We start from the raw sequence: 15491 nt of genomic DNA, 5'->3' as shown, positions 1-15491 counted from the left end.
ATGGTGTGACAGGAGGCAAAGTGAACTTGAAAGGTCAATCTGCTGCCCAATGAGGCCCAGGTCTGACCTTTCCTCCCCAGTATATGACAGGAATAAAATCTATCAGGAATGCCTGAATATATGAAGAGGAGATATCAGAGTCAAACATCATTCTTTTATTCTCATAGTGCTCTACAATCCTCCTTTCATTCTAATTCCTCTCCATGTCTTCCTTTACCCCTGGCTTTCTTCATCCCTCTTCTGCTGGGGCCCCCTGTGACCTTGTCTGCTGCTGCCTCTGACCTCTCAGCTCCATCATTCATGTCATCAGTAATTTTGAGCAGATGTTTTTTTTCAATTAGGGGGCATTTTTAAATGCTTATCAATCACAATTTAATCCTTTTTAGTTTTTTGCACTCCTACTGAATTTGTTCATCTGTATCTCCTCTGACAAGTCATGCTAATCACACAGCAACAGTGATTAGATAATGGCAAAATAGTGGCCATAGAGCCTGAAAGTGAAATCTGGTTTCTGTTTGCCAAGTGCTTACAGTGTCTTCCCTTCCTCCTTCCCAGGACAAGGTGGAGGTTGAGGTGGTACAGCTGACAGCTGTGAGAATTCGGGCACCCATCACACGAATGAAAGCTGGTACTCAGGTGAGTTGGTTTGGGATTGGCTTTTGTCAGCTTCACGTGTTGGATCTGCAGCTTGTGGTCATTGCTGTCGCGTCGTCTGGTGACAGCTCTGCAGCTCTGGGAGGAACCATTTTCTTCATGAGAGACCCCATCTCTTGATCAGTGAATTTTAATTCTCTTAGCTGTGGGCAGATGTTTGGTTTGCATGCTGGCATTCCCTAAGCTGGCTGGTTTCTCTGTTTCCAGATGCCAGTTTATGTCATGGGCATCACCAGCACTCAGACTCCTTTCTCCTTTGGCAATGCTGTGCCGGGGTTAACGTTTCACTGGTCTGTCACCAAGAGGGACACTCTGGATGTCAGGACAAGGCACAGTGAGGTAAAGTGTGTGTGTGTAGTGCATGTGTGTGAAGCTGGGGAAAAGGAAACGGCCTCATCAGGGCGATGCAGGGAATATTGCTGCCTCCCCTGCCTCAAAATCCAGGATCAGTTGTCAGCACCTCGGTGCCAGGGTCTGGGCTTTCCATGAGTCAAACTTAATCCCTTTCTCCTGTCCAAGGCTGCTTTTCAGCTTCCTGCAAACTACAACTTTGCAGTGGATGTTTATGGCAGAGTAAAGGGAAGAACAGGCCTGAAAGTTGTAGTGAAGGTCCTTGATGCTGCAGCCAACCAGTTCCACAACATGGCAAGAGAACTGTCCGATGAGATCCAGATTCAGGTAGGATGATTTTCTACACGTTTCATGTTGAAGTATCTCCTTCAGAACTGGGCTGAAGTCGGTATTTGAAATCAGGAATTTGAAATGCAGGAGTAGCTCCAGCTTTGGTTTCTCTTTGAGCCCTTACTCTTGTTTGTATAATGTTCCTCATTGGGGCTCATTCAGTTCATGGGCTCATGGGGACAGGGGGAGTCTAAAGTAACTCAGGTGAATATGGGGTTCCCAACACCTTTTCCCTTGAAAAATCTTCTGTTTTCATGCTGAAGCAAATTCCTGAACTTACTACAAGCCAGTTTAGCCATAGCCCTGAAAATAAATACTCTCAGAATAACTTGTAGAAGATACTGGCTCGCCTATTCTCAAATATTCATGTTTAGTTCCTTGTTTTACCATATTTATTATACAAGAGAAGAAAGAGAGTAACAGCTCTGTTCCTGTTTGTTTGTTTTGAAGTGTAAATAAATAAAGTAAATTACTGTCTGCACACAACAGTGGGCCAAAATCCTCTTACTTTCCAGGTGTTTGAAAAACTTCATCTAGTCACTCCAGAGGCAGAAGCAGAGCAGATCCTCATGTCACCAAATTCCTTTATTAAACTTCAGACAAACAGGTCAGTGCTGAGTTTCCATACTGTAGCTTGTGTCACTCCTGTATCCAAACTGTAGGGCAGTTGGGTTTAAGGGAGCTGTTTCAGTCTCTCAGTAGCACTGTTCATCCATTTATTACGCAACTTACCTGCTGGTTCATGGTATCTTACTGTTCTCTCGGGCTTTGTCAAATCTTGTATTAGATTGTAGCTGGAAAATTCATTCAATATTGGGAACTTTCAGATCCTTTTTTTAAAAGCAGCTGAGCCAGTTAAAGCAGTATCCTGCTGCCTGCTTCCTGTAGTGGTTTTGATGGGTGATTGAGGCTTTGTGGAGTATAATTCTGTGTATTTCACACACAGAGGTTATGGCTGGATTTTCAGATTAAAATGTCATTTCCAAATGAGAAATTCTTTTTACATAATCTGTTTTCAAAGACTGACATTTTAGACTCATACCAGGCTTGAAATGTAGTTTTCCCAGCATAATAATAGTCAGATAGAGACAGTAGGACATACACTGAGGGCAAAGCTTTAGAAGCATTTACATTTTAGGGGTAGGGAACCCTTCATTTCATGGAATCACAGAATGATTGTATTGGAAGAGACCCTAAATATGGTTTTACACATTTAAGGCGTTCCTTACTTTCTGTTTTGCTTCAGGGACCGAGTGGCCTCCCTAAGTTACCGTGTCCTGGATGGGCCAGACAAAGCCCCTGTAGTGAAAATCGATGAGAGGGGATTCCTTGTCTCTGGGTCCGTGATCGGGTCCTCAACCATTGAAGTGGTTTCACAAGAGTTGTTTGGCATCAACCAGACCATCATAGCTGCTGTTAAGGTACTGTCAGCTCCCTTCCTTTGCAGTTTCCTCAAGTACCTCTTCACTACTGTAACAGGGATTGTTGGCTGCACTTCCTGAACTTCAGTTCTGAAAAATGAGCAGTGTAGGAATTAACAGTTCTGAGCTTTGAACCGTGGGACACCAGGGAATGGTGTCAAAAAGCTCATCATCTCTGTTCAAAAAATCCTTGAGCCAAGAACTTCCTGCATCTGGCAGCATGAGCCTTGGGATACCCGCTGCTCCCCTTCCTCCTATCCCTTTTTACTGTCAGTATCTTCCCTCTGTCCCAGCCAAAGGAGAAAAATGTACAATTGAGTGCTTGAAGTTATTTCTAAGTTTAACTCCTGTAGTCATTGTGAAGGGGCTTGGTGGATTTTTTAAATTTGAATTTTGGTATTTCCCGTGATGTTCAGCTTTGCCTGTAGGACAGGGTGTGGATCTGTCCTCCTGAGTGGGGAATGAAACCAGGAATGGGGGCCCAGTGTCACTAAAGCCACTCCTGCTGTGAGGTAGTGGCAGTGAATTCTCCAGCTCTGTTAATGATGACCTTGTTTCTTCCCTTTGGCAAATGAAAGATGTCTGATGAGTTTGGGGTGGCACCCAGTGGGGCTGAAGTCAGATCTCCCTGTGTGAGTTTGTCCTGTGCCCAGGATGGCGATACAAAGCTCTCTGTAGTAGAACCCATCTCAGTTCAGCACCTTGTACAGCTCATTTGTCTTCCTGTACTTGGTACAACTGTAGTGCCTTGATGGAAATGATATTTTTAACCTCGTGAGGTAACACAGCTCATTTTATGGCTGAAGAGCTGAGAGAGCTTGAGAGAGGTTTTGCCGAAGGTCATGTCAGAAAACTTGTGACAGAGCTGGAGATGAGCTTGAGTCTATTGTGTCATTCTAAAGCAAAGCTCTCCTTCACTTCGTCCTTCTTTCATAAGGTCTGGTGTTGTCTGTTTACAAGTGTACACAATTAAGAGCCAAACTGCTGCAGCAGCATCACTTAACACTGAGACCTTGAACTTGGCTCAAAGAAGGGCTCTTACATAAGCCAGGGAGGGTGGGGGAAGAAGGAGTGACAGTGAGCTTAGCATGGGACCAAGCTCAGCACTTGCCTGGGCCTGCTGCACTCAGTATTTTATTTTTTCTTGAATTAAAAAAAACTACATCAAAACCTGAGATGCTTTAACAGTAAAAGGCTGCTTTCATCAATATTGAATTTAGTAGTTGTCCCTTGTGGGACAGTTGCTGAGATTTTAAAGTAAAGCAAGCTTGATAATCTGTCAGGGAAATGGGGTTTTTGTTGGCTTGTAACCACAGCTTGTTGGGCAGAGATCTGTATGCACAGAGATTTTAACTGATGAAACCAGCCCGTGGAGCAGACAGTGGGATATACTGATGTTATAGCCACTTTTTTTTTTTTTTTTCAGATTCACCAAAGATGTATTTTGCTGGAGGCCAAATTTGTCCTTTCCTTTTTAAGTTCTGACATGTACATTTTCAGATTGCAGAGTTTTACATTTTAGCTGAGCCTCTTAGGTCAGGAAAATAAAGGGATTTTTCTTCAAGATAAGCTTGAGGCCTTCTTTTGAAATAGTTTTCTTTAAATATTTGAGGGGCTTGCTTCCTCTGTCCATCTATTATTTATTTTCCAACAGCTGTAACAAAAAGAGTAGATGGAATTATTTTTGTTGGGTAATTCTGCTCGTTAACCTAGGTAAGTTAATCAAGAATAGTAATATGCTATTTAAAAGCCAAAAGATTAGGTTGTCAAGTCTTTGTCTTCAGAAAACCTTTTTTGACTGGAGTGTTACTGCAGAAATGTGGAGGTGTGCACATATGGTTATTGGAGCAGACTCTCCTAGGAGTTCAGAGCAGTTCCCAACTTCTGTCTTGGCTGAGGAGAGGTACTGAGGGAACCAGGCTCAGCCTGCCGAGCCCCCATGGTTTATCAGCTGCCAGCTCTGCCTGGAACAGCTTGGCTTTCTCATCTGCTGCAGGGGAGCTGGGCAACAGTGACTATTCCATCCCCTTATTCATACATTGTCAGTTATCCTTCTAATACCTGGGCAATTAATTGCACCTTTTATTTCAGGAATTATTAGGAGAGAGGTCATAGGACCACTTTTTCTCCAGCATATCCAGGGAATCTTAACAGCTTGCATTTATAGGATAGTAATGTGTTCTGTGCAGTCTGTGTGTGATGTATGTTTCTACATGGTTATTGCTTGTTTCAGTTCCCAGTGGTACTAGAAAAGAGGGGCTAAGAGATATCAGCTGTGAGGGTACAAAGCAGGCAAGCCAGGCTTTTCTCAGCCACGACAGGGCAAGGGGAACACATAGGAAACACGGTCTGAACATGGGACAGCACTTTTTACTGGGGTGGCTGTTAAGCACAGAGTGCAGGAGGCTGTGGAGTCTCCATCCAAGAAGATGTCCAGGAGCTGCCTGTACATTGTCCTGGCCAGCTGGCCCTGGGTAACCCAGCCTGAGTGGAGGGCTGGACTAGACAGTGTCAGAGGCCCCTTTCAACCTGTGAAATGGAGATACTGGTAATGACAGCTGCCTGTGTTAGTCCTGGCATATGGCTAAATGCAAATGGCTCATAAAGACAGCTCTGGATATTTACATAATAAGAATTCTTTCAGATTATTTTATAGGGGCACTGTGAAAAGCAATTTAACTTTCCTTCTCGCTGCTGATATTTTTCCAGGTCTGCCCCATCTCCTACCTCAGGATCTCCATGAGGCCTGTTCTGCTCACCCAGAACAAAGAGGCACTGCAGGCCCTGCCCTTGGGTGTGACACTGACATTTACAGTCCATTTTCACGATAACTCTGGAGATACTTTCCATTCACACAATGCTGTGCTCCAATTTGCCACCAACAGGTGAGTGTCTGTCAGGGGTGGTAATTACAGAGAGCAAAAAAAGGCCAGACACACATAGAACAAAGATGGTTCCAGAGATAGCCAGTGAACATGCAGTTTGGGCGGGGATTAGCAAAGCAAGGGTTTTGTCTCTGCAGTCTTCAGAGGCAGTGGCAGGAAGGAGAGTTGCAGTTAGCAATCGATATTCCCTAGCCATGGAAAGCTGCCCAGATAAGCAGGGTCCCAGCAGGGCCTGCAGGAGCTGTGCACTGCTCTGAGTGACTCTGAATCATCCCCCTGCATGCAGCAGTGGCCCAGAGAAACAACTGATACATCAGCATCTGCCCTTCCCAGGGCTGTGTTCCACTGACTCACTGAGGGCTTATGTAAGGTGAGGAACGTTCTGGATCAGGGGCTGTCTCCTCAAGTAGGCTTGTGCAGCCTTCCCACAGCAGGGACAAGCCTCAAAAGGCCTTTGGTCTCTGCCTCACAGAATAAATGTTGTGAAGCAGCCTCTTGTGGTCTTCAGTAAAATACTCTGAATGCTGTTACTGAAACATGGTTTGTTTTCTGCAGAGCACCTTGCTGAATTTGGGTAAATACCAGAACTGGCCATCCAATGGCTTTATGTCTGGGAAGTTGCATATTGGTGTTCAAATTTCTTGGCTTCCTAACTCTCTTGAGAAAAGGGAAAAGAGATTGATGATGTCATTCTAAAGCTCTATAATTCTCACAATTAAGAAGTAGTTTTTCATGCATAAATACTATCTTACTATTTCCTCAGCATAGTGGTGAACTGAGAACTGTAATTTGCCTCAGTGGCACCTAAATAATTTTTATAATTTCCTTACTTTGCTGGACTTCATCAGATGATTGTTCCTGAAAACAAGTCAGCCAGCTGAAGAGTTTGATACCTCTCCTGTTGGAGAGACAGTGCCATTGCCAAGCCTTCCCTCACACAGCAGCACTTGTGTTTGTGTGCAGAGACGACTTCGTGCAGATCGCCAAGGGAGCCACCAACAACACCTTTGTGATCAGGACTGTGAACGTGGGGCTGACCCTGCTCAGGGTGTGGGACGCAGAGCACAGTGGCACTGCAGACTACATCCCACTGCCTGTGCAGCATGCCATCTTCCCAGAGCTCCCAGATGTGGTCGTGGGGGATGTCCTGTGCCTGAGGACCTTGCTGACAGCCCAGGAAGGTGAGTGGCCTCCAGCTGTGTAGGTTAGCAGCTATTCCATGGGACACCCAGCTCAGCAAAACTAAATGCATAATTTAACATGTTTGTTCAGAATCAAATGTCACTGTTCTTGTTAATGATGCAAATAGGTTTGATCGGCTCCTGTAATTTTAATTGCACCATGCAGTACCTCTCTTGTTTTGAATTCCTGAGCATCATGCTTCAGACATTTCTATTCCATTAGCTGGAAAGGCTTGGTTCGGTGGGACTCCTGCAGAGTCAGGCCTGCCTTCACTCACTGTGTTTGATTTTTGGTATTAATGGGCATGTGCCACAGTAACTGCTGGGCAGTGGCACTCACAGACACGGAGTGGTTCCTGGGCACTGGGAGGGGTGTGCCCTGCCTGGCGGTGGTGCTCTCAGACACCAGTGCCCAGGAAATGGTGCAGTTGGCAGCAGGGTGTGAGCGTGGTGTTTTCCAGGCCTGCCAGGTGTGTGGAGCTCCTCCTCAAGTGCTCTTCTCCTCGTGGACTCCAAGACTGGCGTGGCCCTGGCAAGGGACTCTGGGGTGGTCACTGTCTACTATGAGATCTCTGGGTTACTGAAAACCTACAGAGAGGTGAGGCACTGTTCTGTTCCTTCTGAGATTGGTTTGTTTGGGATGGACCTCACCAAACTGTATTCTGTGGAATTTTGTTGTTGTTGTTATAAATATTTAGAAATGCTGATGGTTGGGAAGTGTTTGGTATGTGGCTAAAAACATCATGGTGTTTTTTTTTTTTTTTAACATCTGTGCTAAGGAGGAAAATGTAGCATAGCCATTCTTATTTTTCACCTCTACTCTTCTTATATTGAACATTTTGATTCCTTTGTTGGCTAAGTTGTTTCCAGGTGCTAACCAATCTTTGAGGCTGCTGTTATGAGTGAAGCTTCAGTGCAGGATGAGATGCCAGCAAGAACTTGCTCAAGTGTTGTGCCATGCATCACTGATCAGAAGTACTCCATTAAATTATTTTGTTTATCTGCTACGTAATCGTACTGTTGACACAATTCACTGCATCAGCCAGCATAAGCACTAGGCATTCTTTTTAAATTAAATTTAGACATAGAGCTTTATGCATATTAACTTCTGGGGGTTGGGTAGGAAGACAAAATGTTTTTGCTAGCTTAAATTGCTTGGAAAGGCAGTTTCTAATATTAGAGAAATGTGGGATTTCAAAGAAAAACATCACCTTGTGGAGTCTTTCACAACCAGTCTAGTCCGGTTTTGCCCTAATTTTTATTTGTTGAAACAGTTTTTGGTAACAATGTGCTTCATCCTTTTTTCAGATCTTGATTAATGCACCTCAGAGGACCACAGCAATGCATGTCAGTGGCATGCAGACAAGCTTGCAGGGAGTGGCAGCCTCAAAAGTCATAGTTTCAATTGGGGAAACAAACAAAAATTTGAAAGGTATGATTAAAACATACTTATGCTGATGGTTTATTGTGTGTTTATGGATTCATGATGCTTTAGTTTGTGTCATGGGGTTTTTATTTGTTGTTGAAGGGTAACAAGATCCCCAGGAACCTCAAATGCCTTTCTGGAGTCCCAGGAGCTCTAGGAGCCATGGGACAGAATTTGGAAGGTGTTCTGGGGCACTATTAACATTTCACAACTAACAAAATCAGTAGATTTCAATAGAGGTACCATTTTTGATCATATAAACAACAGTTAATGGGCAATCAGCTAATTGCTTGTGTGTTTAATTGCATGTGCCTTCTCGGAGTTGTTACATTTGCTTACTTAGTTACCATCCTTAAATCTTTACAGAACTTATCACCAGTTAGAATCAATACAAAGATTAAGCATCATATTGTGTATTTAATAAGCTGTATTTTGTGTGATTATAGATCCTTTTAGCTTCTAGCTTAACAATTAGCACTTTTTCCAATAGTATTTTATTTTGCCATGTGTAAACTATTAGCCTACCAAAAAATCATCTCACTAGATTCTAAAATCTTACTCGAGGCTCCCAGGATCATATAAGTTGTTCAAGAGACATCTGAGTAGAAAATTCTGCGTATCTTATTCTTTCCTGTGAACAAATTATTCCTGTCAAGAAAACCCCACTACGTACAAAATTTTCATGGCTGTCTCTTTGGGATTAGACCCTGAGCAAGTGCAGCTGTCTGTGATTTCTAATGATTTTAAGATCCTCTTAACCGTGTGAAACTATTTCAGAAGGTGGTAGAATAACGTAGTGCTGCAAGTCATGATTTTGCTTTTAATTAATTCAACTTAATCAGTTATACTTTTTTTTTTTTTTTGTAATTAATTAGAGATGAATTGTCCCCTTTCTCCTAGGGGAGTGTTCACCTGCTCAGACTGAAGCCATTGCTGGGTTACAACCCCAGTCCATTATCAGTTGCCATCTCGATTTCAACAGTGATGCCTTTGACTTCCCAGCACAGGATATTTTTGTGGCAGAACCTGGATTTGATGCAGTTTCAGGTAAGATGTGACAAGATGCCATGCTGCAGGCAAACACAGCCTCTTTGGTCCAGCAGATTCCACAAAATCCCAGCATCATGGCTTGAGTTGGAGGGACCTTGAAGTCCATCCAGTGCCACCCCTGCAATCGCTAGGGACACTTTTCACTGTCCCAAGTTGCTCCAAGCTCCCAGCCTGGCCTTGGACACTTCCAGGGATCCAGGGGCAGCCACATTTTCTCTGGGCACGCTGTGCCAGGGCTTCCCCACCCTTCCAGGGAAGGATTTCTTCTTAACATCCAATATAAACCTCCTTGCTTTCCTTCTGAAGCCTGTCGGCTTTGCTGTGTAGGAGCTCAGGCCTCAGTGAGTTGCTCAACATGGACACTTCTTGTTTCAGTGGGTTTTCTGCCTGTGACAAAATCTCGTGTTGGTTTTCAGAGAAAACCAGAAGTCACTGGCCGCCCATGTCATGTTTTACGGAGTTTTTGTAGGAAGTAAAAGAAGCAAAGGAACACTCAGGTGACAAGTATTCCAAAAGTGGAATGTACCCCAAAACATTGTGAACTGGGTCTTAAAAGGGGAGGAAATTGCCAGACACTGTGGAGGTGGAAATAAAATTGTCAAGTCTACAAAATGTGTTAATGTTTTGAAAGGGTAACTTGATTTAGAACAGCACCAAACCACCATGGACTTTAAGTAAAGAACATTAATTATCTGTTAGATTCATCCCTGCACCCCTTGTGTAAACCCGTATTCTGCCCTGCATATGCCTCTGTTACTTAGCTAGGGGAAGAAAATAAGGGAGAACCTGCACCTGGCAAGTTCTCCTTGTTACTGATGCTTTTTATCTTCCATTCTCTGGGAAGTTTTTACTACCTTTACTGCTAATAACAGATTAATTGGTCTCATATGAGACTAGAAACATGGTGAATATATAAATTTTAAAGAAGCTTTTATAAATAAACTACATCTTCACAGACTTGATGATGGTAAGTGGCTAAAAATTTAACACTAGTTGAAAAGAATATGAAATAGGATTTTCAGTCTTGTTTTCAGTAAAGCTTTTCACTGTAGTATAAGTGTTATGTTCGAAGTGGAACTGAATCTCAATGACATATTAGAATAAAATGTGACTGGAAGTTACCAGCATAGTGATTTTTTTCATGATGTTCAGTTTAGGACAAGGAATAATTCTGTAGTTCAGGTGCTGGGGTTGTGATGTTTGACTCCACGGTCACACTGTCCCAATCCATCTGTGCACTCCACATCATGCTGCTGGTTCAGCTTTACCACCTTTCCTAGCTTTTCTCTGAAGATGTCCCAGCAATCTCGCTGTGCAAGGAGAAGAACCCTCAAAGGTGAGCAGCTAGCAGCTGAAGCTGTCTTGTTCCTGCAGGACACTACACGTGCTCCATCAGGATGCACAGCCTCACTGACAAGCAGCTGAAGCACCTGAGCAGGAGCAAGGCCACGCTGCGGGTGACGGCAGCGGTGCGGGGCAGCGCGGGGGCCGGGCAGCAGCTGGGCACTGAGGTGCCCTTCAACCGCTGGTTCTACGCTGACCAGTCTGAGATGCTGCTCAGCAACCAGGACGTGAGCTCCGTGCTGAAAATCTTTGGTGCCAGTGAGATCCTGGATAGCCTGGAGGTGAGTGTGTTCCCAGCTGAAAGCATTCTGAGCTGCCACATGCAAGGCACTCCCTGCCATCTTCACCGTGTCAAGATTTGTTCCTGAGATGATTTGGAAATGCTCATCTTGGAATGATGATTTTTCCTCAGGTTTCACTTTTCACAGGATCCCAGAATGGTTTGGGTTGCCAGGGACCCTAAAGCTCATCCTGTTCCAATGCATTGCTGTGGGATGCCACTCACTCACTGAGTTGCTCAGGGGCCCATCCAGCCTGGCCCTGGGTTTTGGGGTAGTACAGGTGTGTCAGGCTCACCTGGGCATACAGCCTGGCACGTGAGAACCAGCTCGTGGGTCTGGAAGCAAAAACCTGCTTGACCCCTGTGGCAGGGAGAGTCTTGCCAAGTATGTGTGTGACTGACTGCCCATCGCTCACACAGCCCCTTGAGGATCTGTGGGCTTTGGCTGTGTGGGGTTGGCCCAGACCTGTGGAAGGGGCAGGTGAGAGGGGGCACCCTTGGCAATAGGCAGGGGGAAGTGCTGTAGGTGTCACACCTGACTCCTCTGGAAGGATGAATTGCTCAGTGTTTCTGTGGAATCCCCCATTGCTGGCAGCTGGCCTGGAAGAGGGAGCTGTGCTGTGCTGTGCTGTCCCGTCCCAGCAGTGTGTTCCAGGTTGGATGTTCCCTGTGCAGGTGAAATGCGAGTCCCCAGCAGTGAAGGTGCTGGAGAAGGAGAAGTCCTATGGGCTGCCCAGTTACGTGGTGTACACTGTGAGCCTGGCTGATCCCAGAGTTCCCAGCCAGGGCTCCCTGTCCACCACTCTGACTGTCTCCAGTCCCATGACAGACCAGTCCATCACCATCCCAGTGACAGTGATCTACCTGACTGACAGAACCACTGCACCCATGAGATGTAAGTTTAGCTCTGCACTCTGTATGCCAGAAGAAACCTTTAGCTTCTCTGATGTTTATGAAGTTAACTCTTAAAGCAGATTGGAGAAGATGCTCCTTTTATCTCAATATTGCCTCCTCTTGATCAATTCTGCAGATGAAGCCACTCTCTTCCAGCAGTTTGTTGAGTCTTACCAGGTGATGATCTTCACGCTTTTTGCCCTCTTAGCGGGGACAGCTGTTATGATCATAGGTAAGAGAATGAAAGATTGCACAAGAATTTTTTTCCACAGCTTCTTACAGTGTGTTAGCTGTAAGATTAAAAGGAATGATTGCCGTGTGAAATTATTTTGGTTTGTTTTTCAATTGTCTTGCAGCCTACCATGCGTTTTTCTCACCAAATGAACAGCACAATCAGCCAGTGTTCCACCCGAGGACAAGTCTTCAGCACACCCCTAACAGTAAGCAGCTGTCACCCAGTGAGAAGTGAATTCATTGATTAGTCTGGCAGTTGCACTGGAATTGAATGTAGGAAGGTCTGTAATCAAGAGTGGCAGTGAAAAACAGTTCACATTCTTCCAGATGTGTTTAAGTTACAGTGAGCTGCAGGCCTGGTTGTAAACACAAGTGCCTGGTGCTTCAGATAAAATGAGGCAAATTCAAGTGAACATCACTTGCTGAGGGGAAATGTAGACTCAGACTTAAGTCCTGAACAGGAAGACCCACAAACTTTTGATACTTTTCAAGAGGCACTGAGCTGCAGGGATGATTTCACTTGGGATGGATCATCAGGTTCATTGCCAGGGTTCAGCAGATGAGCAAGAGCAGTTGTTTGTTCCTTCTCCCACCATTCCCGAGCCTGATTGTTGTCCTCTCCTTCCCGTGTTGCAGATTCCATCGTGTCACCTGCACATTCCTTCAGCTCCCAGGCCTCCAGCAGGCAGACCAGCCCCTCGGCCCCGCTCTGGAGCACGGGTTACGCCTCTCGGTAGAGGCAGCATGGCTCCTCCTCACAACAAAGAAAAAGAAATATACAACTCAGTGCCTTAGCAAGCTCAGCAACTTTAGCAGTTGGGATGTAATTCAGGTTTGCTCTGGAATATAACTAGGTCCTTAATTTATTTATTTTTTTTTACTATTTAGGACTCTTTGAGTTTACCTTCTTATCTAAGTGCTTCAATTCTCAAAAGCTTGTTTTATCTGTTGTTTTTTGCTGCCTGCACAAAAAGCAGTGTTCATGCTAGTCTGGCTTTCTTGCACTCTTCAAGGAACTAGAAGTTATATCTTAGTTAGAGTGATGACAATTTTTTATTTACTTTTTATAAAAATTATATTTCTTTCTAATGAACTTTTTTAAGAAAAGGGAAATTAGAAAAAGAAATGGAATATGAGCCAAAAATTTAAAGGATTGTATATTTCGAAGAACTGGTTTTTATTTTGTGTTCCAGAAACTCAGGAATGTATTGCACTGATAAATGTTCCTATGTTTAGCCTTACACTGGGATTCACCAGCACAGTATGCTGGTTTAGCATGAGGAATGCTGGAACAACTGTGAATAATTTAGAAGTTTTTTTGCAACAATGATTAGAAAAGGAAAAAAAACAAAAACAACAAAACAACCCCAGAACTCAGTGTGAGTTCCTTTGGGTACAACTGCAGTATTCCTTGGTACTGTAAGCACTTTCCTGAACTGTGAGTGTGAAAGCATGTGCCTTCTAAGTGCACCTTTCTTCTGGTAGAAATCCTTTATTTTGATGATAGAATCACATCCCAGTCACTTTTATTTGTAAGCAGGGTTTTGCAGCTGTCAGATAAGGGTTTTGTTTACATATAACAAGCATCCCAGTTTTAACTGTGAATACTATTCTGGCTGTCTGAACTTTCCTAAGGACCATAAGGAAAGTGAAATAACAAAATACTTCATGCAAAATACTTTGTATGCAGAACTATGCAGGCAAATAGAGTACTGGAATGCAAACCCAGTGCATGGCATGGAGTTTTGGTTTCTCACAGTGTTATAAGCAAAAGGATTGTTACATGTAATTGTACTGAGTCTTGTTTAACTTACTGGCTAGTTTTGGAGAAATTGTGCCTTAAGTGCTAGTACTACTTAAAAAGGTCAGTTTGGATGTAGATAATAATTTGAATCTGTATTAAAGCTTTTTAAGACTCCTTTGTTTTGAATTTTCTTGTGGTATGGCTGTTCAGAGTCTAGCACTGGACTATATTATTTAAATCTGTATTATTTAATAAAGCTTTTAAAGATGCCTTTATGTTGCTGTTGATGGAATTTTCTGTGGTTTCGCTGTTTAGAATTTAGCACTGGGCTGTTGTTTGAACTTCACTTCCTACAGCCCCTCAGTGTTTGCAATCACGATTTTCCAGTCTTAATTTTCTCTTCTGTTAACAATGTAATGTTTTTAAATATTTTGACACTTTTTCAACTAGTATTTGTTGTCAGGGATTTCTCCCAGTTTTCACTAAGCATCTTCAGTTCCTGCTGAAATCAGTGATGATTGTAGAAGCAGCTCTTAATTTTCCAGGTTTGTTCAAACTTCCCATTTTGCTCATTTGGGTTTTAAAGGAAAATGTGATCTTTTTTTCCCCTTGCATTCAGGAAGAAGCCAACGGGCTGTGAATGTCTCAGTGCTACAGTGATAAGCTCTTCAGAAATGATTAAAGGAGAAATTTTGCTCTCCTGTTGTTTCTCTTTGCCATTCAGCAGTCTGGCACTGAATGTTCTGAAAAACAAACTGCTCCAAGTGGTGGGAGTACTTCAGCAAATGCTGGCTGTTTATTTCGTTTCTTTAGGCAAGTACTTGCAGTCTCCTGGCAAGAAAAAAAAAAATTAAGTAGGGAGCTGATATGACTCAGGAGCCAACCTCCTGCAAGCAACAACCAGGCTTTTGCCTCTAGGAGCTCACCTGACCTGTGGGGCCATTCCTGGGGCCAGGGGCATTTGGGGATACAAATTTCTCTGAGCAGATTGATGCCAATGAAATTTTTTTTTTTTTTAATTTAATAAAGTGAGATTTGGGGTTTTGCATTTAATGCTGGTTTTCCCCCCTGTTCACTTACTGCTTGTTCCTGACTGCTGCCCTGAGAGGGAGAAGGGCTGCTGGAAGTGTGTCTGTTCCAAGGTCCAGGCCTTATGTGAGTTGAAATGTCTGAGCTTTGCCAGGCTGACTTCTGCATCCAGAAAATCCCTGCCTGCCAACAGTTGATCAACAGGTATGTCCCAAGGAATTACTCAGTTAGATTATGATTAGCAAGGCTAGGTTCATACTGCTCTTCAAGCCAATCTGCTCCCTAACACAACATCCCAAACACAGACTAATCTTTATTTCTCCATCTACCCCCTTTAAAAGGCAAGGCAGATGGTGAATGAAACATTGCACACGCCTTTTCAGCAAAGAGCTCTTTCTGATGGGCAGCCGGATTATGGTGTGCTGCTTCAGGGGAAGGTTTTCCTGGCAGCATGTTAGCTGCCTTTTGTAGTTTAGATGAAGGATTAAAGTTCTCCAGGTGTCAGTCCACTCTTGGCTAGCCCTTGCAGATAAAGGCATTCTTATCTTTCGTGTTTGGTTGTTGATTTTGGCATTCATGTCCACATGTCAGTCATTCATGAACATACTCTGACCATTTCTTAGCACAGGGCTCCCTAGGAAGCCTGGGGAGTTTCCCCATCCCAGTTT

At 43.8% G+C, this 15491-nt stretch overlaps 1 protein-coding gene across 2 annotated transcripts in view; it reads left to right on the top strand.

The window, feature by feature from the left end:
- NUP210 (nucleoporin 210) overlaps nucleotides 1–14063 on the top strand; it is a 48556-nt gene extending 34493 nt beyond the window's left edge. For both annotated transcript variants that reach the window (XM_038149316.1, XM_038149317.1), the window contains 15 exons: nucleotides 556–636; nucleotides 862–993; nucleotides 1174–1332; nucleotides 1851–1942; nucleotides 2582–2756; nucleotides 5466–5641; nucleotides 6605–6822; nucleotides 7284–7420; nucleotides 8131–8254; nucleotides 9149–9295; nucleotides 10673–10923; nucleotides 11598–11817; nucleotides 11953–12048; nucleotides 12173–12256; nucleotides 12687–14063. In XM_038149316.1, coding sequence (XP_038005244.1) covers nucleotides 556–636; nucleotides 862–993; nucleotides 1174–1332; nucleotides 1851–1942; nucleotides 2582–2756; nucleotides 5466–5641; nucleotides 6605–6822; nucleotides 7284–7420; nucleotides 8131–8254; nucleotides 9149–9295; nucleotides 10673–10923; nucleotides 11598–11817; nucleotides 11953–12048; nucleotides 12173–12256; nucleotides 12687–12787 — 2193 coding nt within the window. In that variant the 3' untranslated portion in view covers nucleotides 12788–14063. The remainder of the gene's footprint in view (nucleotides 1–555; nucleotides 637–861; nucleotides 994–1173; nucleotides 1333–1850; nucleotides 1943–2581; nucleotides 2757–5465; nucleotides 5642–6604; nucleotides 6823–7283; nucleotides 7421–8130; nucleotides 8255–9148; nucleotides 9296–10672; nucleotides 10924–11597; nucleotides 11818–11952; nucleotides 12049–12172; nucleotides 12257–12686) is intronic.
- Nucleotides 14064–15491: the final 1428 nt, after the last annotated feature.

Source organism: Motacilla alba, chromosome 12, assembly GCF_015832195.1.
Source record: "Motacilla alba alba isolate MOTALB_02 chromosome 12, Motacilla_alba_V1.0_pri, whole genome shotgun sequence".
NCBI classification, from domain to species: Eukaryota; Metazoa; Chordata; class Aves; order Passeriformes; family Motacillidae; genus Motacilla; species Motacilla alba.
The sequence above is the reverse complement of the archived record's forward strand: the minus strand, read 5'-3'. Positions and strand labels throughout refer to the sequence as shown.